Here is a 27,342-nt window from a genome sequence, read left to right on the forward strand (position 1 = left end):
ACCCGCATCCCACTCCAGCCAAAGCTGACTATGCGCCGCTCCCAGGACACGCTTCCATGCTCTGCTCGTGCCCTTCCTTCCACTGGAATGTGCCCTCACTACCGGGGCTGACTGCAGCCTGCCAACACTGCCTTCTTCAAGGATCCTGCTTTGAAGCACGTGGGAAAAGCATCTTTCGCGAGTCCTAAGACCACCACGCTTCCCATGCTCACCGGGTCCCAGAACGGGTTACAGTTTGGCGGTATCGCCTCACTTGTCAAGTCCTTGAGGGCAATGATAATACAGTTAAGTCCCCTACACACAAACGAGTTCCATTCCGAGAGTGGGTTCATAAGTCCAACACAGGTAGCCTAGGTACCCAACTAACACAATCGGCTATACACCGCTGTGTTTACGCTTGCTTCCGGACATCCTGGGCTTGAAATAAAGACGCTGTACTACTGTATCTATACAGTCCTGTAAATTTCACAGAAGCACAACCGCTTGTAGAGGATGCACGCAGGTGACAATGTACGCCACACACGTGAACTAACTTACGCATCTTTGAAAGTTCTCAACTTGTACGTAGGGGACTTACTATATTCTAAACTGACATATATCACCCGTTACACACAATAGATGTTTAATAAATATTTATACAATTTTTTTAAGCAGTCTAAAAATTCCTGGGTTAGTTGGTGAACGAGCTTGTAAGAACACCTGATTCTGGTAAACAGAGGTAAAAATCTGTACCTGCCCTTTTATTTAAAAAAAAAAAAAAAAATCAAACAGCATGAGAATTGCAGAGCAGCAGTCAGCATCTCTTGGAGGGATTGTGAGACACAGAGTGCTGGACTCCACCTCCAGAATTTCTGATCCAGGAGGTCTGCAGTGGGGCCCAAGAATTTGCATTTCTAAGAGGTTCTCAGGCGATGCTGACAGTGTGGGTCAGGGACCATGCTTTGAATAGCACCGTGTAAATTTCTGCCCCACTGGAAATAGGGATTAATCAATGAAACACCATTCAGATCTTTACAGATGTGCCCTATCCTTCCCTGTCTTAAAAACAGCACCCTCCCAGCCCCCCTTTTCATTTTTGTCTGCATATTGCTCACAATTTGATGTAGATTTCAAGCATCCTGTAATTCATCAACAAATTCTCTCCTGGCTACACATTCCAAGTAATTAAAGTTCAGTAATAACTTATTCTTTCTGCTCCAGCACCTGCATTTCATTTGTTTATATTTTCCCAGAGTCATAAATCTGAAGGGCTGTCAAAGTGCCATAATATTAGTGCAATAATCAAAGTTAATTAGTCCCTCTCAATAAACAACAACAAAGCCATTACAAAGATGCACTGAAGTTTCTTCCAGCCACCCAGTTTACAGATCGCATTGTGGCTGAAACAATTAGAATGTGAGAACTGCCAGGTAAATGAGGGCAGTGTTCTTCAGTCATTTAAAAGGAGACTCTGCACTTTGTTTGCACTGATGCCTTAACTCCAGGGAAGGCCCAGTGGGTCCAGGCTCTGCATCTGGTACCTGCTGAAGGGGACCAAAGCAGACAGGATTCTCCCCAGCTGCTAAAGCCTTACCATGTGCATCCCAAACTCCAATAATAAAAGAGGGACACAGGTTGCAAAGAAATGAGGGGCCAGCCTCACTGCCAACTTTTAGTAACCTGATGCCTTCAATAACTTTGGATTTATTATTTAGGAAATTTGAGGGATGTGAGTGTTAGGCAGGTTCTGATGAGAAGGCAGCCCAGTGGAACTCGGAAGGCAGAATCAGGGCCAGTGGGTGGAAGACGCTTGGAGGAAGATTCTCGCTTCGGTATAAGGGAGAACTTTCTAATTAAGAGGTGCACAGAAATAGGATGGGCTGTCTTGGAAGGGAGGAGCTTACCCATCCCTGGAAGAGTGTAAGTGAATGCCGGGTGAGCTCTGTTCAGGGATGCTGTTTAACTGGTCTGCACGGGGACCTGGATGGTTGACGCCACCCTAAGAACTTAGGATTCCCTGCATTTAAGAGGCAATCGCTGGGTGAGTCCTCACGCCTTGTCCTTGGAACTTACTGTCCAGTTTCTGTCTGAGATCCTTCTCCCCTGAGGCCATGACCCCTGTGTTTGTTACCCAATGCTATGTCACCCCTCTCCCCAAAGTGCAGTGGCTTAAGACAGTAAGCATTTGGTTTTTCAGTAAGATTCTATAGGTCAGGAATTGGGATGGCTCTGACTCGAGATCTCTGATGAGGGTGCCACTGATCTGCCAGCCGCAGTCACCTGCAGGCTTGACGAGCTCAGAGGAGTCTAGGAGGGCTCACTCGAGAGGCTTGTCGCATGGGGCTCGGTTCCTTATCACACGGGCTCCCCTCAGGGACGCCTGAGCATCCTCCCAGCATGGCAGCTGGCTTCTGCGCAGTGAGTGATCCAGGACAGCAAGCAAGGAGGAAGCCACCGGCCTTTGAAGACCCTTCCTGGAAGTCATACTCTGTCAATTCAGCCACCTTCTATTCGTGAAGACTGAGTCACTAAGACGAGCCCACGCTTGAGGGGATGAGAATCAGGCTCCGCCTCCGAAAGGGAGGCGTAGCAAAGAATGCGTGGACAGATTTTAAAACTACCACAGCACTTCTAAGGTCTTCAAAATCAGTCACATCTGCACCCCCCAGCTGGCTAAGGGGCAGGGGCTAGTTCCAGGTGAGCGCCCCAGGTACACAGAGTTGGTTCTGCCAGCCCCACGTCTCTCTGGCACTAACCACGGCCTCTGCGGACCCCAGCCAGCTCCGCACCAGGACGTGGGCTCCGGGGATACAGACAGCCACCTCCCCACCCTGCCCTCACGCCCTAGGGACGGAAGGAGCCCCCGGTTCCTCACCTCGGCTCATCTCAGTATTACCTGACACATTGATGGGAAGATGGAGAGAGGCTCGGCTGTTTCCTGGGACTCTGATCATTTATATATATTTTAAAAAAAGGTATAAGAGGAAACACATTTTCCCACAAGATTTCTGAGAGTATTTGTCTAATTTAGGGATCTGTGTTGAACAACTAACCCTCTCCTGAAACTACCAATTTTTTTTTTTTTTTTTCTGAGTCTTTACTACGTGCCGGGCTCTGTACAAGAGAGTATATTCGTTACTTCAGTTCAACCTGATGAACGCTGAGGGCCACTGTCAGCACCATTTCCATGCTGCAGGTAAATAAACCAAGGTTCAAAGACATAACCAAATGTGCCCAGAGATACCCAGTGAGCACAGGATTCAATCCCAGGTCTGTGTGACTCTAGGGCTGGGGCTCCCTCTACTCCTCTGGGCTGCCTGCCTATAAATTAAAGCTTAGTCTATTTTAAATATATGCTTAAAATAAACCTTAACCTTTTGTAGCGTGAGCTGCCCCATCCTGAGACTGGCTGCCTCGTTTACGGCTCTCTCTCTATTTGTCCTTGCCTGGAAGATGTTGTTGGCACAAGGACTGCTTCTCCTCTCTGCTTAATCTAACAACTGCTACGTCTGAGACTCTCTGTAAATGCCCCCATAATAAATATGAAAAACAATCTCAAGCATACTTTTTCCCGCTTAAATAATGGACCCTAAATGCCTAGTGGCCAGAAGCAGAACCTTCGACCACTGGCTGAACACCATCTGAAGATGAAATCCATCTCTTCCAAGCACGTCAAAACTGTTTAACAAGAACTCAGGGGGCCCCATATTAATGAAAGAATGCATCTGCATTGAGTTTCACATGATTGGGAGTGATGGTTTGGAGCTACCCATGTATGCTTGACTTTCACTCTTTAAAACTCAGCAGTAAATCACAGCCCTCGTTATGCGAAGGTTACAGTGGATATAAAGTATGAAATATTCAGTTCAAGACTGAGTGAAAAAAACCAAAACACAGACAAAAAGAAGACACGAAGACGGTGATCAAAGACAATGAATAACAGGCGAGATTAAGTCAATGCAAAATTTTCAGAATGAGAAATGAAATGCAAAACTTAGAGGAGAAGGACCAATCACAAGTTTTAGGCATTCTGGAGTCAGAGGAAACTCAGAATATTTTAGCAACCAATTATGTCTATGAGAGGAATGAATAATTTATTATCTGATAAAGAACCTTTCCGGAGCCTATGAAGAGGAAGGTCAAAGAGGCAGCTTCAGTGCAAGAGTACATATACACTACATAGCACTTGAAATGGAAGTCTGGGAAGAGCTTCCTTGGGGGAGGGGAGGTTTCATCAACTCCATCGGGTTACAAGAAGCCACCTGGGAAGCCCTCTTCCCTAGGTAACCACAGGGACCCTTACATAATGAACAGAGAAACACGCAAATCCCTACGAAGACAATCTTTGGCTAAGTCCTTGAATAAGAAAGGCCAGCCCTCCAACACAACACACACCAGTAATTTTGGATTGGGTAACAAGATGGCGTTGGGGTCAGGAGATATGGCTTCAAATCTTGGATCTACCATGCAGCTGTGTAAGCTCAGGCAAGGCTCTCCCCCTCTTCCAGCCCCTAATGCCTCATCTGCAAGATGGGTTTAACACATGACATAAATATTTTACTGCTAAGTGCTAAGCAGAGTGCCTAGTACAGACAGCTATGAATATCCAACCCCACCTGCGGGTGATGATAGTAAGATGACATTTTGTAAACAAAAATGTCCCAAGAGAGAACTCTAGACCCTTCAGGCGTGTGTGTATGTGCGTGTGTGTGTATGTGCACGCTCGCTCGCTTATTGATTAAAGCAAGTGGTTTATATAGTTCTTGCTGGTTCGCCAACTTGTTTATACCATACTTTACTTATTGAAAATCCAATACTATACATAAAAACAATTTTTAAGGCAAAGAAATGAGGAACGAATCTAATGGCTGATGTGGGATGAACTTTTCCCAATAATCCATAACTGTTAATAATATTAATAGTTTTTATATTTTTGTTTAGCTAGAGATCATTCAAAACAATGGGGATGAGCCTTACAACTTGTGATGCGTTGAATAACGATCAGCTTTTCCAAGCCAAGTCACCTGCTTAGACAGGCATCAGGCTCCTAGATCACCCACCCCATGCACTGCATGCCTCCCCGCCCCCGCCCCGCCAACACACACACACACACACACACATATCACATAAAAGAAGGCATCGCACCTAAGGCCTTGGATCTGCAAAGGCAAATTATGGGATTTAAGCTCCTATTATCAAAGGAGAATGGGGGAAATGCCTACAAACACCAAAGACATACAGGATTGTAAAGTCACTGAGTGGATTGGAGAGAGCATGAAAGCAGCTGGATTTCTCCAGTGGTTCTTAAAAGTGCAAGCAATTTTTTACTCAGCGTCCTCCCCGTCACTCCTTAATATCACGTCATGAAAACTGGTTGTCGGTATCTATTAAAAGCAGAGCAGGGCTTCCCTGGTGGCGCAGCGGTTGAGAGTCCGCCTGCCGATGCAGGGGACACGGGTTCGTGCCCCGGTCCGGGAAGATCCCACATGCCGCAGAGCGGCTGGGCCCGTGAGCCATGGCCGCTGAGCCTGCGCGTCCGGAGCCCGTGCTCCGCAACGGGAGAGGCCACAACAGTGAGAGGCCCGCGTACCGCAAAAAAAAAAAGGCAGAGCAAAGGGTTGGAACCCACGTGCCTAATACGTTGGCTGGTACCAAGTACTCCATACCTGGAAATAACAGTGAAATCACTACTTCCGATGCTTATCAATGAGGCTGCAATATGACATGATACTGTCACCTTTCCACATGGCTTCACTCCAACTAGATAAATAGACCCAGTATCAACGCTATTGAAAGCTAAGATAATTACAACACTTCACTCTCTCCAGTATCAAACCGTGTGGCCACAATGAGCTGAGCATGCGCTCTTCTCTCGCTAACATATGCATATTCCATTACCTCTGACTAATCAATCTTTCCTCGTACCCCTCGTCTCCCTGCTTTCTGATATAAACCACTGCTTGCTGTTCCTGATGACTGATCCCTCAATCATCTTTCCTAAATATATGCAAAGTATATTTCTTTGTAAATACAAAAGAAAAAGCAATCACATAAATAATTAAGATGGCTTTTCAAATGACAGTTGAGGGCTAATACAAGCTCCACTGGAAAATACTCATCAACAAACTAAATACACATCTATTAAAATGTAGGAGTCCAGACATATGAAGACAGAAAAAGAATTAATTGCAACTCCATTGGAATCATGCTGATAAACACCCTCCTTACAGCTCCTCTTTCAGCCACTTGGAGAGGTTAAGAAAAGTAAACATCACTTTGTACTTTCATGTATGAATAAGAAATTATTATTAATAGCAGCGGCTAACATTTAATTGAACACTTAATCCCAGCAATCCCACTCCTGGGCATGTATCTGGAGGAAACTATAATTCGAAAAGATACATGCGCCCCAATGTTCACTGCAGCACTGTTTACAATAGCCGAGACACGGAAGCAACCTAAATGTCCATTGACAAAGAAATGGATAAAGAAGATGTGGTACTTATATACAATGGGATATGACTCAGCTGCAAATAAAAAACCGAAATAATGCCATTTGCAACAACGTGGATGGGTCTAGAGATTATCATAGTAAATGACGTCAGTCAGAGAAAGACAAATATCATATGATATCACTCATACGTGGAGTCTAAAAAGATGATACAAATAAACTTATTTACAGAACAGAAACGGACTCATAGACTTCAAAAACAAACTTATGGTTACCAAAGGGGAAAGGCTGGCGGGGGGAGGGATAAATTAGGAGTTCGGGATTAACATGTACACACGACTGTATATAAAATAGATAACCTACAAGGACCTACTGTAGAGCACAGGGAACTCTACTCAATATTCTGTAATAACCTCTATGGGAAAAGAATCTGAAAAAGAATGGATATATGTATAACTGAACTACTTTGCTGTATGCCTGAAACTAACACAACAATATAAATTAACTGTACTCCAATATCAAATAAACATTTTTTAAAAGAAATTATAATAGCAGCAGCTAACATTTAATTGAACACTGAATCTATCACCAGCACTGTGTTAAATACACATACAGTCAATGCCTTAATACTCATAGGTACCTGAATCTCCTGGCACAGATACTAGTATTTAGATCTTACAGATGAAGAAACTAAGGTTTAGAAAAGAAACTTGCCCAAGGTCACAGAGTGTATCTGCTTCTAATCTTTGCCAATATAATGCACCATATTTTAGAGCCATGTTTATCAACTGGAGATGACTTGCCTCCCCAAAAGACACGTGCCCAAGAGGCATCTTGAAGACCACACTGCCTGCCTTTTCCAGACCTCTTGGAAATCTCGGGTAGATAACCCAAGAAAACACAAGAGTGGCCGAGCCGGATCCCTGTTGTGTGCTCCTGGCCAATGGTATGTCATCCTAACCAGTCGCTGGGAAGACTTGAAGTCTAGGCCAAATAAAAAGACAAGTTAGGAAAGCCTGGGCTTGCAGTCTCTCGGGGACCAAGCCTTCTCGCCAACCTCAACATACTTGGGTCCCTCCTCCCTTCTGATAGGGGGATGGATACAAGATGCACTCTGGAGAATCAGGAGTAGGTCACCTAATCACTCCACGGTGGCGGGGGGGCCGTCAGCCCCTCTTCCAGGCCAGCCCACCCTGCCCACCTCACTGTCATCTCAATCCCCAGGAGATGCTGGAGCTTCACAACATTCCTGGGCCCCCCATTCACTAACGAGCGGCCTCCACAGGCCAGCTAGCTCTCTGACACTGCCCATGTCACCCCACGATAAGCAGGCTCAAGTAAGGCCTGGTACACATGATGCAGGCTGGGCACTTAAAACAATCCCGTGCCCTCTTTGAATCCCCCTTCCACGCCAGCCATGGCCCCAGACCTTTTCCTCCCCGCACACACTGGTAGGTGCCCGGGCGACTGCAGGCCCACCTGTTCCAGCTCTAATCAACCTCCTTCCTCCCCAGGACCGGAAGTTTTAGAGATCCAAAATTTAGAACCTATAATAAAGTAAGAGGGAGGAGGGAGCCCCACTTTCAAAAGCCCTCCGTTGGGATGCTGGAGTCTTGTTGTGGCTGTGTATAAGATGCATTCTGATAGCTAATCATCTATTGTTCTTCTCAGACAACACCCCTTGGAGGTCTTCAGATCTCAGGATGGAGTGTGGGGTGTGCCAGACCTCCATAAACAGAGCGACAAAACCCCACTCCAATAAGTACTTAGGAAAGAGTAAGCCACAGCACTGCAGGGATTCAGACACACCTGAGTCCCAGACTTAGAGAACGCACACGGAGTTCTCACATACAGACAGTGCTGCTAAGGAAAAGAGAAGCCACTCCATCCCAAAAATAGGAATACGAACTTCCTACTCAGCCAGCCATCTGGGGTCCTTGAAATACCCAGGAGAAAATTTAAGCATGTGTCTTAGAAGTAAGGGACATGAGCAAGTAATCCACTTGAGGATATGAATGAGGTAAACCACATCCTCATACGGTTACTGCTAACAACACAGGCAGGAACCTCATTTCCAGAGGTTCTGTACTTAAATATACCTGGGGACTCATGGACGCCCCCGTCCTCCCTCTCTTTTTAATTATGCTAAATGGACTGGCCCTTTAAGAGGGTAGTTTATTTCTGCACTGTCCACATTACCCAATTTTAATTGTTTTCAATGCTTCTCTTATTTCTAACTTTGGAGCATCTAAAACATCTCAGCAGGAGAGCATTTCCCGTTGAAATAATCAGTAGTAGTAGTAATTACATATATGCTCTCAATATAATTCCATGTGGAATGTGGTGCCATTTAAGTTATATTTTACAAAAGAGCTGGATCTCCCCCACAAAGTGTCCTGAGGACTCCATAAAGGACATCTTGAATGAAAAGCGATTGCTTAGGACAATAAATAACGGACATCAGAGCAGCTTCCTCTGAGAAATATGATTAATCCTGACATTAATCACTCCAATAGCATCTAGCAATTTTTAAAGCAAAGCCTGGAACAGGTAACGCGCACACACACGAGGCTGGACGTGGTAGAAAAGCTGGGCCGTGGGGTGGAGGCCAGATGGACACACCGGGACCCACCTCCACGCTCACCAGCTGTGTGACTCTGGGGGAGTCCCTTCACCTTTCTGAACCTCCACGGGCTCCCCTGTGAAATGGGGAAAAGCAGGTTTTTGCATCATCTTAAATAAGGGACACAGGGGCTTCCCTGGTGGCACAGAGGTTAAGAATCCACCTGCCAATGCAGGGGACCCAGGTTCGAGCACTGGTCCAGGAAGATCCCACATGCTGCGGAGCAACTAAGCCCGTGCGCCACGACTACTGAGCCTGTGCTCTAGAGCCCGTGATCCACAACTACAGAAGCCCGCGCACCTAGAGCCCGTGCTCTGCAACAAGAGAAGCCACCGCAATGAGAAGCCCTCGCACCACAACGAAGAGCAGCCCCCACTCGCCACAACTAGAGAAAGCCCACACACAGCAGCGGAGACCCAGCACAGACAAAAAACTTTAATTTAATTTAATTTAAATAAATAAATAAAAGGGATACAAAAGGCCCTGACCAGGACGGGGCACATGACAGGGACGCAATAAATGGTGGCTGTTAGATGCCGGGTGGTGGACGTGAGAGTTACATTCCACTGGCTTGGAGGCAGACATGAGTGTCAGGGATGCAGCGATTTGGGCAGGGCCAGAAGAGAAACACCAGGCAGGGAGGAACTCCATTCCCAGAGCCTCAGCACGTGTGAGCCAATGCTAAGCTAAATGCCCAAAGACCTCGGAGGGAGCTTTTGCTGCAACAAAAAACTTTGGATCATTGTGAGAATCTCCGGCACGGCGCCACTGTGTTGCAGTACCTTCCAGGCTCTGTTTGTGATGTGATTCATGCCAGATAAAGTACGGACCTCGAGAAACACAAGAAGGTGGCATCTACTAACGTGCCAGACAAAATCCCTATGCAGAGACCAGGTAAGGAAAGGCCTGGAGGAAACCAAGTAGCACAGACCCAGGGTGGGGACATGGGGACAGGTCACGGGGAGGCGGCTCCACGCAGGTCGCTGAGGCAGCTTCTCACACACTCTGTACTCTGGTAACGGTGCAATGAGGCGAAATGGTAATGACGGCTTTTGGTGCTAAATTGGAGCTTCCATCATCAGAATCTAGGGGGAGTAAGGAATGTGGTCCAATGGGGTTCACAGAGAACAAGTGAACAGACGAGAGACGATAAAAGGGCTGAGTTTCTTCAGTCTACAACCTCTAAAATCTAATGTGAACATTTGAAATTCCATGTGAGTGTAAGTTTGGTTTTCTTTCCTATTTCCTCTATTCACATCCCTGACAGCGAATATTTTTGGATAATTCTTCCTGTGGGGGAGTTGTTTGCTGGTCGTCCTCAAGTTACTCTACGCGAGAATGTATCTACACAATGATAAATGCGGGCTTCTGACACTGACTCACAGGGACCCAGTTATGGCTTAGAAAGCAAGAAAGAAGAACTAAATGGCGGGTCTTTGAGATCATCCTGTTCAACCTTCTCTTTTAGAGACGAGGAAACGGAGGCACCAAATGGATCAAGAGACTTTCCAAAGTCCCACAGTTAATGAGGGCAGATCCAAAAATTTCTGCCCCTACGCATCAAACAAGAGTGATAATGGGATAAATCCAGATGAATCTGTCCTCATATATGACGGGAAAGGAAGACAACTTTTAAAATGCTTAGATAACTGGGTTTGAGCATTATCTTCCAAGTCTGGTTTAAACATTAGTATCACATTGTACAAGATGGTTCTGACACTGGAATTTGATTTTTTTTGTCTAAATATGATGTCACATGGGCAAAATTTTACGAGTTTGATACTCCCTGCTGCTCGATCCCAGGTACCGTTCTAACATTTTCGGTGGAGGCAGAAATTGGCCCAACTTACTAGATGAAAACTGGAAACGGCTACCCAAGCTTTAAGTCCATCTGCCCTTTGAATCAATGGGTCCACTGCGAAAATTCTGCCCTACGGTGTATTCACAAAAGCATGTATCAAGAACGCTCACTGCAGCAGAGATTAGAGTCAATTTGGGATGAAAATGTGAGAGAGACTGAACTTTAAGAGAGCATCACTTGGAAGAGCAGAACAATGACAACAACCTCCATGTCCACCAAAAAGGGAGCCTGGTTAAATAATGACAGCATAAACACGTGATGGAGTATCATACAGCAGCTAAAAGCAATGAGGATGACCTCTATGCACTGCTAAGAAAAAAACCCTCCTCTAGTAGTAAGTGAAAAAAAATCAAGGTACGTAACAGTATGTAGGTGTGTTGCGTAGTATGCACAACCTTTTTCTGGAAGAACATGCAAGAAACAGTTAGTGATATTTACCTCCCAAGAGAAGAACTGCAGAGGACTTTCACTTTTCGTTTTACGCACTTTATGAAGATTCAAACCATATGCATGTATTACCATTCGCTCTCTGCACATCTCTGAAGATTGCTCTATACCACCTAGTGGAGGTTATTGTATTTTTTAACTTTGGAGTTAGAAAGATGCTAAGATAACTGGAAAAAAGCGGGCCCTGTTTTCTTTTTTTTTCTTTTTAATTTAACTCAAAATAATGAATCCAGTGAGATCACGACAAGAGTTCACTTGAAATATACTGAACTTGAAATTCTGCTTGAAAAAACAGAAATAAATCTCCCTTTTCTTGACTTTCATAACTTCTCAGTCCAGAACACTGGACATTCTCTTAAACAGACCATGGTGTATTTCTTCGAATGGCAAGAAATCTTCCACGCTTTTCAGAGAATGAAGACAGTCTTGGCAAGTATTATCCAACCCGTTCATGCTCTGCTCCAGGCACCTGACTGTCTCCCCCTCACCCCACTCCCACCCCCGCCCCAGGGCCACTGCACAGGCCACCCCGTCTGCCCGGTTTGACCCTTCTCCCACCTTCCCCTGATCCTTCTTGAGATCTCGGCTCAGTCACCTCTTCCTGGGGACTCCCAAGTGTCCTCCGCCTCCCTGGCATTACTCACCACTCTGGAGCGCCACATCCTTTTTTCGTGCCACTTTCCATCATTTCAAGTTTACACTGATGTTTGCCTTTCTTTGGATTGAGCTGTCTTCCACCCTCAGCTGAAAGCTCTACAAGAACAGTGGCAACACCTGTTTTTCCTTAACACCGGACGCCCAGTGCCTCTGACAGTGGGGCACTTCACAAATACGGGAATGAATGAATGCAGTCTGGACATCACTCCAAAGCCCAGTGACGTGTTAAAAAAATCAACCAACCTGTGTCACTCTGGCTCAAACCCTCTCATGTCACCACTGACTCAGAGTCCCTTGGCAACCTCCTCCCGCTTCACTGCCCTCCAGCCACGCTAGCGTCCCTGCTGATCCTAGAATCCTCCGGGCACGCCCCTACCTCCATTGCATGTGTGTAGGAAGTATTCCCCCTGACTTCTGCACAGCTTACCATTTTACTACCTTCAGACCCTGGATCAAATGTCACAACTTTAGAGAGGTCCCGGCTGGCCACCCAATCTGAAATAATCCACGCTGTCAACTCCTGGCCCCTCACTCTGCTCTACTGTCCTGCACTGCATTTATAACCTGACATTACATTAAATATTAAACTTAATTATCCCTTTAGGGTCTGTTTCTCCTACCTAGAAGCCTATGAGTGCAGGTACTGTGTTTTATTCGACGCTATTACCCTTAACCCCAACAGCACCGCAGGCCCTCAATGAATGTTTGTGCACAGGCATATCAACGCCAACATCCGCACAGAGAGAGAAAAGCAAAAAGGAAGAACCAGAGACAGGGTTAAAGCTGGCTACTTTGTCATCCTAAAACCCGTAAATAACCTCTTAGTTGCATCCACGGGCGTCAACCACATTTTGTTTTTCTTAATAAATGAGCTGAATGAGTAAACATTCTCAAACCTCTGACTAATAAAGCAGATGACACTGACAATGAACTATAAACAAACTATGAAAGGGCTTGCTTGTCCTTTCATTCATAAAATAAAGTGAATATGACTTTAAAAATAAAGAAAACATTATTCCAAGAGCAATAAACTTTATGAACTGTACTAAAACCTCCATGTGTTTATCCCAGCATGTATATTTGACAATTAAAAACATCAGGACTTCCTGGGGGCGCAGTGGTTAAGAATCCACCTGCCAATGCAGGGGACACGGGTTAGATCCCTGGTCCGGAAAGATCACACATGCCGCGGAGCAACTAAGCCCGTGCGCCAAAACCACTGAGCCTGCGCTCTACAGCCTGCGAGCCACGCACCACAACTACTGAGCCCATGTGCCACAACTACTGAAGCCCGTGTGCCTAGAGACCGTGCTCCGCAGCAAGAGAAGCCACCGCAATGAGAAGCCCGCACGCAGCAATGAAGAGTAACCCCCGCTCAGCGCAACTAGACAAAGCCCGCACGCAGCAACAAAGACCCAATGCAGCCAAAAATAAATAAATAAATAAATTTATTTTAAAAAAAATCAAGCACTCACTTACCCATTCTCCTAAAATGCGTGACACGGCTTCATTGGCTCTTGTCATGTTCCTGCAGGCCAGGATCACATGTGCACCATGGAGGGCGAAAGTTTTGGCGGTTTCAAACCCTACGGTTTAAAGGAAAATCAAATTTAGAAAACACAAATGCAAAGCACTGAGCCATACTGAATGGCCTTTATTGAGTGCCAAACGCATTACCCTAGTGGTTCTCGACCAGACTCGACTGTGCCCGCTAGAAGATATTTGCAAATAACTTGAGACGTTTTTTCAGTAGTCACAGTTTGAGGTGGCGTGCTACTGGTATCTAGCGGGTAAAGGCCAGGCATGCTACAAAATATCCTACAATGCACAGGACAGCCCCCTCAGCAAAGAATCATCTGGCTCAAATATCTACAGGGTTGAGGTTGAGCAAAGCTGCCCCAGGAACCAAGTGATTTCAAAGGTGAAGGCCAAGCCACAGAAGAGCTCGCGGCATAGCCAGCCTTTGAACCACTGCTTAATAACAACCAAATCGTGTGATCAGTATAAAGAGTAAGGATACATAAATATTTAGACATGGTCACTGCCCTCCAAGAGTTTACAGTCTAATAAGAGAACACTGGAAAGTAAACCTGGAAAGTAAAACAACAACATTTGTTAAGTTCCTGACAATGTGCTCTGCACTATTTCCAGCACTTCTGCTTCCAGCGATGGCAACTAGGTTTCCTAGACCCACCCTCCCACTAAGAACAATTAGAAAAGCTGGACAAAACAACACACACACACACACACACACACACACACACACCCTCTCTGAAGGCATCAGAGGAACACTATGCTTGAGAATTTGGGGGGCCAACATCTGGAAAAGCTGAAAAGCCAAGAGAGGTGAGCCAGCATTTGGTGCTTCTATACCCAGTGAAAACACCCTTCAAAAAAAAAGGTGAACAAAATTTTTAACAAACAAAAGCTGAGGGAATATATCACCAGCATGTCTACACTAGAGGAAATACTAAAGAATGCTCTTCAGATAGGAGGAAAATGACCCTAGATAGAAATCTCGAGATGCGGAAAATGACAGAGTAACATAAAGGGTAAACAGATGAAAAAATCTAAATGATAATAGTATTAGTTTGTAAATTTTACAATACCTAGTGAGCATTACTATACTGATAATAATGACATATAACCTAGGAGGAAAGTACTTGGTATTAAAATATTCTAAGACCCTTGCATTGTCCAGGAAGTGATAAAATACTAATCTGTATGAGACCTTAATAAGTCAAAAATATAATCTCTAAAATTACTGCTGAGAGATGTAATGCCTCCAATTACCACTGAGAGAACAGTAAAATAATACAAATTTAACCAGTTAATACAAAGGGGAAGAAGAATAATTTTTTAAAAAAAGGCAAGAAGAACAAGGAATGTAAAACAAGTTAGATAAATAGAAAGCCAATAATAAAGTGGTATATTTAACCCCAAATATATCTGTAATTACATTAAAGTGGACTAAAAATTGCAATCAAAAGACAAAGACTGTCAGACTGAACAAAACACATATACAATATGCTCCTTACAGAAGTGAGTATGTTATGTTTTATACCCTTAAACATAAGGATAAAGAAAATTAAAAGAATGGGAAAAGATATACCATGTAAAGATGAACCAAAAGAAGTATTATAAGAGAAAAAACTGAATATTTCATAATGGTAAGTTCTAATCCATAAGGAATATGTGACAATTCTAAATTTATACACATACACACATGTCAAAAGTTCACAGGATTAAGTGGAGAAATAGAGAAGTTCATAATCAGAGTGGAAGATTTTAACCTATCAGTAACATAAAAATGTCGATAAACAGGAAAGAATAGAAGATCTGAAAGTAACTGATCAACTGGAAATAACTGAATATGCTTAAACACTGAACACAACTGCAAACGTATATTCAAGTACTTAAAGAGTATTTACCAAAATTGAACATGTGCATGGCCAGAAGTCTCAACCAATTTCAAAAGATTAAAATTGTAAAGCATGGCCTTGACCACAGCAGAATAAAATCAGACCTCGACACAAGATCCTAGAAAACTCCCTTATCTGGAAACTAAGCAACACATTTCTAAATAAGAAACTGTGACTCCAAAAATTACAATGAAAATCAGAAAATATTTTAAACTGAATTATTACAAAAATTCTACATATCAAAACTTACAGAACACAGGTAAAGCCATGGATGAAGGCCAATCTACAGCCCTAAATACATATATTAGAACAGAAAATGAGCTCAGCATCTATTAAGTAAGAAAAATTTTAAAGCAGCTAATTACCTAAAGAAAGCAGAAGGAAGGCAATGAAAATAAAGACACAAAATTAAAACAAACATAAAATACAGAGGAACAAAGGACCCAAAAGTCATTTCCTTGAAAAATGTAATAAAACTGAAAAAGGGCTAGTGAGAGAGACAGAGAGAGAGCGTGTGCAAGCGAGCACCAGGACACACACTTGAGTGTACAAGTGAGCACACAAATGGCAGATAGCAGGGGAGAACAAAAGGACATCACTACAGATCCTAGTAAAAAGATATGATGGGGACTTCCCTGGTGGCGCAGTGGTTAAGAATCCGCCCGCCAATGCAGGGGACATGGGCTCGAGCCCTGGTCCGGGAAGATCCCACATGCTGCGGAGCAACTAAGCCTGTGCGCCACAACTACTGAGCCTGCGCTCTAGAGCCCGCGAGCCACAACTACTGAGCCCGTGTGCCACAACTACTGAGCGTACATGCCACAACTACTGAAGCCTGCGCGCCTAGAGCCCATGCTCCACAACAAGAGAAGCCACCGCAATGAGAAGCCTGCGCACCACAACAAAGAGTAGTCCCTGCTCACCGCAACTAGAGAAAGCCCGCATGCAACAACAGAGACCCAACGCAGCCAAAAATTTTCAAATTAAAAAAAAAATTTTTTAAGCAAAAATAAAAAGATATGATGAACAACTTTACACCAATAAATTTAAGATATAGTTGAAAAAGACAAATTCCCAGAAACACACCACTTAAAAATTGCTGCAAGGAGAGAAAGAATTGAAAAAAATGTATATTTTTAAAGAAAATTCTCAAAATGAAAACTGTGGATCCATTTGTCTTGAACAGTAAAGTCTACCAAACGTTTAAGAAAATAAAAACGCCAACCTTACACCAACTCTTCCACAGAATAGAAAAAGAAGAAAAACTCAACTATTTTATAAGACTTGAACTCATTAGTCATTAGGGAAATGCAAATTAAAGATACAGTGAGATAATACTGCATACCTACTACTACAATGGCTAAAATTTTTTTAGAAATTAAAAATAATAATAATGACCACACCAAATGTTGGCAAAAATGGGGAGCAACTAGAACTCGTAGACATTACTGATGTGAAAAGAGAAAGGAGAGGGTAAGGGAGGGGAGGGGAGGGGAGGGGAGAGGAGGATCTCATTTCAGAGCTTGAACATCACCCCATTGTTCTAAAGTGTAAAATACCACATCTTGTAAGCTATGTGGAAAATCCTACAGAGTACGCTGTACCAACAAAGCAATCAATTCTACTAGAGAAGGTAGCAATGTAATTCAGCCAAAGCCATGTCAAATGATCAGAGATTACTGCTTCCAAGATAATGTTAATATGTATGAACAATCAGAGAATCATTATCTTACTGAGACTGCCATGTGAAAGAGTCAAGCAAAGGTCATGCATTCATATCACTTCCATATATCTAATCTTCATGGAGGCCAGTCTATTTATATAAACTAGTTCTCAAGGGAAGCCAGCACAGCATAGTGGAAAACTCAAACTCAGGAGTTTGACACATATGTGTTGACCCAGCTCCAGCTATTTATAAGCTATCAGACCTAAGGCTGTGCCTTTAACCCATCAGAAACTCAGTCATTTTTCTTAAAATGGGGAGTGAATAGTAAACATACACTAGGAACCTAATATAAACACAGTAGGTGGGAAAACAAATGTTAGTTCCCAATCCTTTCCAAAATCCAGTTCAGTGCAAAGTCCTGATTTATATGAACTAGCAAATATAGTACAGCCATCATGACTGAAAAAAACTCTCTCCTAGGTCTGCTCCCAACAGCAAGCCATGAGCTAACTGGTTTTAACACCAACCAGAATCTAAAGAAATTAGCTACAAGATCTACCGCTCCATTTGTCTGAGTACTGGCTTAAGAACACACTTGAACTTTGATTATGCTGAGCACTATATCCCAAGATATTCACTTACCATTATCTAAGGATTACCTTCTATACTTGACTCTGAGGTTAAAGTAATTACACAAAAAATTTCAAATCTGAAATACTGCACATCTAAATCTGTTTGCCTCCTCTTTGGTGTCTGTACTAAAAGGTGCTGGGAGCTGTATCTTCAAGGCAAGAAACAACAACCTGAAATTTACTCATTTGGATCCATGATGCCAATTTCACCCCTTATCCCCAGTGAGCAAGAGGCACCCAGATCATTTGGGGAAAGAGAGAGAAGTACAACAACAGGTTTTGTAGCCCAGCTGTTCCAAAACTGGATGGGTGCGGGCATGGGACAAAATCTTGCTGACTGATGTGCTACATCAATCAAGCTAATGAAATGCTGACAGCCATATGGAGGTATAGCATGAAGTGGCCAAGAACGACTTCACTTGCAATCACAGGACTTTTCACACCCGGATCTTGTTGAAAATGATGGACTCTGTGTCCCTACAAAATTTCCAGGTCAGGACAATCATCAGACATATTTCTCATCACATTTTCATCCAAGAGTGTTAAAAAAAAAAAAAAAAAAGTCACACAGGGGAGTGGGGATAGATGGTGGATGCAATGCCTCGTCATTCATTAGCAAACATATTTTTAATGGACTGAAGAAGCATCAATTCAACACAGGTCCAGGCAGGCCCCAGGGCTTTATTTATCTAATTTACCAGGACAACCGTAAACTCCTTAGAATCTGTGCTTTTTTCATCTCTATGGCCCATAGCACTAACGCCCCAGTAAGATTCAATAAATAACTGCCAAGAAATGAATGTCCTTACAGGTTGCTAACAGGCTACAGTTCTGGACTTTTTTTTTTTTTTTGCCGTACACGGGCCTCTCACTGTTGTGGCCTCTCCCATTGCGGAGCACAGGCTCCGGACACGAAGGCTCAGCGGCCATGGCTCACGGGCCCAGCCGCTCTGCGGCACGTGGGATCTTCCCGGACCGGGGCACGAACCCGCGTCCCCTGCATCGGCAGGCGGACTCTCAACCACTGCGCCACCAGGGAAGCCCTCCAGACTGTTTTAAAACAACCCAAGTTGTTTCAAACAGTACTGATGGCCCTCTAACTTCCTTTTAAACAATGAATAAATACTGGAATCCTGCAAAGATACTGCTCACTACAGTTTTGAATGACACTACCTAGGAATCTGTGAGGGAAAAGGGCATGCCGCTTTGCTATCAAAATTTATTTTCCCAGACAAACTTGTTAAGTCACGCCATCTCACTTGACAAAATAACCTATGGCAAAAGACTTTTTATTACCAAAAAGAGCACATCTGACACTATGGCGGCAACAGGCTGCAGGCACCACTCTGCACCCTCTCTCCTTTAGATAATTCCTGACTGTAGCTATGGTTAAACCATCTGTCCCTGTGTCGTGTAAAATTACACTCTGAGTTTTACATCTATCTTCCTTTATCTAAGCCATGTGTTACATATTGCTAGTCTACTTTTAAAAGCTGCAACGGACAACTCCGTCTTCTTACCCTGTACAACTGCCTTTGGAGCAACACAAAGCAGGGATATTTCAAAAGATGATGGTTTAACATGAAGGACAGTAACACTTTTATAGTAAACCATATCTCTTGAGTGTGGAGTTTTATAAATTAAAAAAAAAAGTTTAATAATGCTACCTACTGCTAAAATCCAGGAAAAGCCCGTGAGAATAGCATCCCTCACTCCCATAATAATGCAGCTGATGACCAGTTTAATTAGCTAAATGTAGTAGTGCTAAGCCAATGCTGCACAGTGCCAAAGTTTGCACAAAATAATGAAGGCAATGGTTTACTAAATTTAATAACCTGATTCATCTTATAAAAAATTAACTTTATGACAATGTTTAAATTGAACCAGCTTAACTGCATGGAGGTGGCAAGAGTGTGTCCAGAGGAATATTTAAAACTAATAATATACGGGCTTCCCTGGTGGCGCAGTGGTTGAGAGTCCGCCTGCCGATGCAGGGGACATGGGTTCGTGCCCCGGTCCGGGAAGATCCCACGTGCCGCGGAGCGGCTGGGCCCGTGAGCCATGGCCGCTGAGCCTGCGCGGCCGGAGCCTGTGCTCCGCAACGGGAGAGGCCACAGCAGTGAGAGGCCCCCGTAAGAAAAAAAAAAAAAAAAAAAAAAAAACTACTAATATAAAGAAAATAATGGAAGACGTTTTAAAACAATGGGCATCATCGGTTTTCCAGCACTTGTTACGTCTGATCCGATCAGGAAAACCAAGTGGCTGTGGAGATTTAATATTTCCCTGACTTGGGTTTCAAGCTTTGCATACAAACATTAAAGTACCAGAAAAGGGAAAACATACCAAAAAAATATTAAATGCCTGCTTATCTTACACTAGGTTTCCGTGTCTAGTATAGAGGTTACACACTGGTAATCACAGCGTAAATCAAGCCCACAGACTTGTTTCCTTTGGCCCACATTTTGCCTCCCTCCTCCCTTTTTCTCTCTCCGTCCTGCCCTCTCTTGCATCCTTTTATTCCCCCTTCCTTCCTAGTACAAATTACTTGCCAGCATTAAAAACCTGGGGCAATTATATATCCAAACTCCAGAGAAGTTGGATTAGATGTCAATTTCTCTGTAAAAGCTTACAACTGGAACATACTGGGCTCCCAATTCCACTTGGTGACCAGCAGGCGGTCTGAGGAGCCCCTGCAGGCTAGACATGGGCTTTAGGCTCTCCTTTTGGCCACGGTCACCACCCCCGATGCTGGCGTCACCTGCCAGGCTACTGTGGGCATCTGATGCTCAGACGCACATCGTAAGGGGGCAAGATCCCTGCAAGAGACAATGGCTCAAGCCTGACCACGAAACTGCCTCAATCAGAATCCTCACGTGTGATCTGCCATATCTCAAAGAAGCCTTCACACCGATCTGCTTGAGATTTTTTTTTAAGGCGTGTCAAACCCCACTCTGTCAAGCACAAGGAGGCCAGGATGCTACCAACGCCTGGTAGAAATGGCAGCAGTGCTCAGCTTTGCACAGGAAAATACAATGGTAATGATGCAGGGACCTGCAGGGATTTGGGTCTGTGGTACCAGTTCCTTTTCCCACCTACCCTGCATTTCCCAAATGTCCCTGAGTGGTCACAGGAACTCTGGACCTAGAACGACTTTGGGACCAAAGGGCATAAAAATGAACCGGTCAAGCGAAAAAGAGACTGGGTGCACGGCAAAACAAGATCAAAGACCGGCAAGGATTTAGGCACAGAGTAGCACTATGAATTATCATTATTAGTGTTGTTACTATTGTTGTTGTTATTTAAGCCATTTAAGATACCTCTGGTGGTCATGCAGAAGATCAACTGCCTGAAGATACTGAAGCCTTGTAAACAGCCAGCAGGGATGAGATACCTTCTTATGCTGAACAGCTAAGGGGAAAATTAGAAAACCACTGGGAAGCAGAAAGCCTGAATCTAAGTCTGAGGCACTATCCAAGGTCTCCAGGGATGCCATCCGTGCCATGGGTGAGGTTGGCAATTGGTTTACCCAGACAGGCAATCCGGGGATGGGTGGTGGGTTTGGGCCTGGTGATGGAAGGGGATAGAACAGTGGCCACACCCAGTGAGACTCACAGGCAGGTCGGACAGATGGGGGCGGAGTCACAGAATCCCCAGGCACACAGAACATCAAGGTGGGAAGCCAGGCCCCAAAGATACCAACAAAGTTCCCGCTGAAGTCGGAGCTAAGAACGAGGCCATTTCTCTCTCCAGCGCTTGGAAGGTTCCTTCTGGTTTGAGTTTTTAAATTTTCCCCAAATTGTGGATTTACTTGGGCAGTGTCCCCATTTACTGTAAATTATGGTTTTAATTATCAATTTTATTAAGATGCCCAAAGGAGCTGGGGCTTACAACACAGTAATTTCTAATGGGTTGTTATTATTAACTTATAATTGTGAAGCGCTGGAGACAAATGTTACTTATAACTGTACCCAATTAAAAGGCCACATGGGCTTCCCTGGTGGCGCAGTGGTTAGGAGTCCACCTGCCAATGCAGGGGACACAGGTTCGAGCCCTGGTCCAGGAAGATCCCACATGCCGTGGAGCAACTAAGCCCGTGCGCCACAACTACTGAGCCCACGTACCACAACTACTGAAGCCCGAGCACATAGAGCCCATGCTCCACAACAGGAGAAGCCACCGCAATGAGAAGCCCACGCACTGCAACGAAGAGTAGCCCCCGCTCGCCACAACTAGAGAAAGCCTGCGTGCAGCAACGAAGACCCAACACAAGCAAAAGTAAATAAGTAGATTTAAAAAAATAAAAAGTAAAAGGCCACAGAGATGGTGATTTCTCCCCTCTGCACCATCATCCCCCCACCTCCCGCCCCTAGAACATACCACTAAAGCAACCTGTAAGAACCAATCAACAAGTTGCAGAATCTTCCAGCACAAGGCGTCTCCCTCCCTGGAGATCAACTGACACGTATAGAGCAAGAAGATGAGCCTAATGTCTTCCATCCTGAGTTAGATCTTGGGACAATTCAAATTTGGGGACAATGTTTGTGTTATAAACCACTAGCTTTAAGGATGCGAGTTTCACCCACATTCTCCTATGAGTATCAACACAAGGACCTTACTTTCCTAACTGACCCGATTAATGTAAACAAAGTTCTGGTGACACGACATTGACCACGATACTGAAATCTGACGCTCCAAGGGCATTTCCCAGGAAATTCGAGGAGATGCAGTCACTACAACTCTAAGATCAAGACCGCAAAGGCAGCGACCAGATAATCCAAAGACTTAGAGATTGTGCTCAGTGAACACTAACCACAGCTTCCAACTCGTAAGAAATTACAGAACTACACAGACCTCTCCAGAAGAAGTCAAGTCACAGCCAGCCCTGCTTTTACATGTAGGCATTCTATACAGCTACGTACAAGTACCACACAGAGGCTCCTCCACACCCAATAACAGAAATAAGATCCTAAATATAAATATTTACCAAAGAAGGATGCCAATCCAAGCGAAGAGAAGAGAGAATCAGGAAATGACCGGCTCACTTGCAGTAGTACCTTTTTGAAACATCAACAGGCTGGCGTTTACGTGCTCTGGGCAGTATAATGCAGACACCATGTTTTGTAAAGCTATATTATAAATTCCAACTGACTGCCCGGGATCTCTCAAGAGGCAAGACTGACCCCAGGCTGCCCACCAGTGCTGCCACTGAGCTGGCTGAATTAGGTTCTCACCTGACCTGCCAGTAACAGTCCAGATTCCAGTGTGTTAGCAATCACAGTGAGAAAAGTACCCAAAGACTACAATTAACACGGTGCTAGGCAACCCAGAGAAGACAGATTCTGTAAGGGCAACTAAATCCAGCAGTATCCATGTCAGTAAGGGTGTGGGGGCAATAGGCAACCTCACAGATTAACAGGGGAGGGGCTGCGGAGTGGAATATAAAGCGGCTCAACATCTTTGGGGGCAACTGGACTCTATCCAAGTGTTCGTGGACATGCCCTTTCGCCCAATTATTCCATAACCAGAAATGCAGCCTATAAATATACTTGCCCACATGGGCAAACAATGTGAGAGGGATATTCAATCAGCCTTGTTCGTAACAGCCAACAACCTGGAATCAACCTAAACGTTCATCAATTAGGTGAAATAAATTGATGGCACGCACAGAAAAGAACGAGGTGAAACGAGATGGATACAAGAAAACACGGCCGTGTTCTGTCATTAAGAAAAAAAAGAAATCAAAGTACAGATTAGCCAGCAAGTATGATCCCACGGGTGAAACAAAAAGAGGGGACGTACATGCTTAAATATGCGCTAACATCGATAATTTCAGCAAAAGAGCTATTATTGGTCAGGGGCAAGGAAGCCTTATTTTCCATCTGATAACATCTATCCTGTTTCCATTTTTAGCACGGTGCGTGCATGCCTGTTAGGGTAAGAAACTCAAAATTAAAAACTGAATGGTATCTAGTGGACCATTTCTAAGCCTTTATAAACTTTAATACAGAGAAATCAAGGCAAGGGAGAAAGGAGAAAAGGAAAACCCGTTCTCATTCCAAACGCTCTATTTTCAGAGAAGACTGTAGAAAGACGAGGACCACCCAGGGGGGTGTTACTACATGCTGAGCACTGTGGCCAGGTGCTTTCTGAGATACATTATCTAATCGAAGGCACACTTCACAAAAGCCCTACGAAGCGCCACTGTCCTCATCTCACAGATGAGAAAACCGACAATCCCAGGGGTTAAGGAGACTCACTGAGATCAGAGGGCAAAAATGGAGAAGGATCCCCAAGTGGTGTAGCCTGAGCTCAAGGCAGGGGGGTCCTCAAACCACCACACTCACCATGTGAGTTCCAGGCACACACTAGGAGCTCCTTGAGGGCAGGAGAAACCAATCTGGAACACAGCTCACCCGGCCCAACTGTCTGCTAACTCTACCTGTTAAATATGACTTAGAGAATTTGATACATGTTCTTTGTGGCTGTTATGAGGTATGTTCACATTTGTAGCATTCACATAATGTAAGCTAAACTAAGCAACTGTCCTTCTGAAAGAGAGAGAAATGGTCCAAATGCCGTGGGCCTCAATGTCAACAGTCTACCAATGCTTATTTCTTTTCTGTGTTACCATGTCGAGGCAAAGAATTGAGGCCTCGTCAGCTACTCTGTTACATAAAAGTACTTACTTTACGGAATCTATCCCCAAACCGTGAGGCATTATCAAATTATCTTCTCTCTTATTTAATATTTCATCACGGGGCTCAGAATTAACACCATCCTTCGCTTTCACAAACGCTTCTCTGTGTAAGGCCTATGAGACGGGAAAACTAATCCACAGAAATAAACTTTCTCTCCACGTTCTCCAAGGTCAATAACTTAAAAGTATGGACTTAATTTAACCCTGCCTCTATGCTTTCAACCAATGAGTTGTTTTACAAGGGACAATCTTAACACCATGGCCGTTCTAAGTTATGCTCGAATTTTCTCTTTAATTTCTAAAAGGCTTCAGTGCCAAACTTAAAAGGACTATCCTTATTAAAATCAAAGATAAAGACCACCCCCTATAAGAAGAAAGTCATGCCACGTTGGATTTTTTAACAAAGTGCACGGCACTTTTAGAAATTTGGCCCAGGTCCTTAGCAAGAAAAAAACAGGATGAAACAGAAGAAGCAAAAACAAAGGCTTCGCAGTAAAAAAAAAAAAAATGTTTTAATCTAGTTTATTGGACAGAGACCACTATGTATTAAAAGGTCTCAACAAGATAAAGCTTCTTTAACTCACTGTCATTAACAAACGAAAGAATACAGTGGCTCTATAATTCCAAACCCAGCATACGCTATTCTGTTCAAGTTTACGTTCTTTGGAAGGCAAGCCTTTTTCTGTAACTAACAAATCACACACCAAACACACACACACACACACACACACACCTATGATGTCACCTTTTCTAATTCGCACTCACAGCCGTATCTACTAAGAGAACCAAAGTGTTTCTACGTGGTTAGGAGTGGAAAGATTTACCTTGAAGTTTGGCCTTTTTTTACTTTGATGGATGAATTTATACCCACTTCAAGAGGAGAAGAGAACCCAGCTCTGACTTCACAAGCACACTTGTATTATATTACCGAGTGGTTCACTGTTTTCACAGCTGGGCCAGGATTTCCTTTCACAACGGCAGCCGCTGTTACTCTGTCCTCTGCTCAAGACAAGGTTCTTTATGATTTAGAGCAAACAGGGCAGCCACGTCGGTTCTGCACCCGCACTTGTCCAAAGAGAGATCCCTTTCTTTTACCTTCCTAACGACCAAAGCGGCCACGATCGCCTGTCTACCAACATATTTTCCACTCCTGTCAATTAAGAAGTGGTCAGGATGGAACTGTTTAAAAAAAAAAAAAAAAAAAAATACTCCTCTAGTCCACTGAGAGCTTCCAGAAACGAAAAGTCTGCTCCAGCCTACACCTTCAATGTGGCGATATTAACTACTTTCCTAATTCAGGCCCTTTTTTTTTTTTTTTTTTTTTTTAAATTTCTGATCGACCTTGGCTCTCACCTTTTTTAAAAAAGTGGTGTAGGACTTTGCCACTTGAAAAGATTAAATTCTTTATGCTCCCAAAGTCATATGGAGGTGTGCAGAACACCATGCTGGGAAAACTCAGCACTTTTCTGAGGCTCACTTTTAAAGGGTCCAAACTGACTTTTACTTTGTATGATGCAACTTCTCAGAAGCCTGACTTAAATTCAGTCATGAAAGCTAGATGCACAGGGAGAAAGTTCTATTAACTTTGCGCTCTCTGGGTCCACCATGACCTGTCCTAAAATCAGTGACCCCTACAACATCCCCTTATGTGGAAAGAAAATCTGTAAGCAGACATTTACTGAGAAGTAACCATTTACTGATTAAGAAGCACTAACTACGAAAATGAACGATACACCAAGGAGACAAAACATACAGCACTTTAAAAGCAAACTGATTTTAATGCAAAAAACACCTAATTGAAGGGTAACTCTTACCTTGTCGTCATTAAGAAAAAAAGTATCCCCGATAAGCTATATAAACCAGACCACACTCTCCCAGGACATCTTTAATATAATCACTTTTTTTAAGTTCTGTAAAATCTAACTGTTGGCTTAGCTGTGTGTGTGTTTCTGTCATTGTTTTGTTTTTTTAAAAAATACGAATGCTGAAATCATTTCAATTCAACTCGATAATAGGAAAAAAAAAAAAAAGTAAGCTTACGTTTCGGGTGATTTCTCTTGCAATAAGACAGTCCACAATAATCCTGGGAAGAAGGTACCAGCAACACTAGCTTTCCAGAAGAGGAAGTAAACAAAACTCTTCATTTCCTTTCACAAGCCAAGGTGCCCAGAACGAAACACAAGGAATCATTATGTTTGATGCTTACCTTTCTGGTATAACACACCCAGTGATTACAGTGCCTGGGTCCCCAGGGGCCATATAATTTGTAAAAGAAATTCTCCATCGCTTTTTAAGCTAAGAAGAGCTGCCTAAACGAAGTCAGACTCGCTGGAAGGGGGAGAAGGGAAAGAGCTGTCTGTTTTCAGGTTGATAACATTCTGTTTTGGAATACCATGACGAAGGACTGGCGAAACATACCATCTGTGAAATGTGTACCTCTCGGGAAACATGCGATCTAACCATGACCGTGATCATGCACCTGCCTGACATGAATGGCAGAGATGCACACAGTGCCTTCCAGCTGGGGCTGATTTTGCCTGGTTCCTGGGGCCTCCGTCAGCTATAGGTTTGCATCTGGCTCCCCTCGTGCAGCTGCTGCTGCCTCTGGGCCAAGAGGGTCACAGTCAGAGTCCCCACACAGGTTAACATACACGGCTAGGGATGAGGCTTAACTTCAATTCGAAGAGGAGGGAGCACTGTCAGAGTCAGTGAAGGCACCCGAGCCCTAACAGAGGACTCAGGCCCGCACAGAACTTCTGTTCAACCTGCACGCCTGGAGGCTTCCCAGCTCCCAGCAGTGGCAGCCCATGCCGTTGGGGAGAAGCCGCAAAAGACTCCCGTGGAGATTTTCCTCCCAGATCAGAGAGCTTGAGGAAGCACGCTCAGCTCAATTTTTTTATTTGGCTC

At 44.0% G+C, this 27,342-nt stretch overlaps 1 protein-coding gene across 4 annotated transcripts in view; it reads right to left on the bottom strand.

Moving 5' to 3' along the window:
- The window catches only part of WWOX (WW domain containing oxidoreductase), a 983,400-nt gene that overhangs the window by 911,538 nt on the left and 44,520 nt on the right, over positions 1–27,342 (bottom strand). For all 4 annotated transcript variants that reach the window (XM_029235281.1, XM_029235288.1, XM_029235271.1 and 1 more), the window contains exon 5: positions 13,498–13,604. In XM_029235281.1, the coding sequence (XP_029091114.1) occupies positions 13,498–13,604 (107 nt within the window). The remainder of the gene's footprint in view (positions 1–13,497; positions 13,605–27,342) is intronic.

The sequence above is a fragment of the Monodon monoceros genome, unplaced genomic scaffold, assembly GCF_005190385.1.
Source record: "Monodon monoceros isolate NGI ecotype Baffin Bay Population unplaced genomic scaffold, NGI_Narwhal_1 Super_Scaffold_10, whole genome shotgun sequence".
In the NCBI taxonomy this organism is placed as follows: domain Eukaryota; kingdom Metazoa; phylum Chordata; class Mammalia; order Artiodactyla; family Monodontidae; genus Monodon; species Monodon monoceros.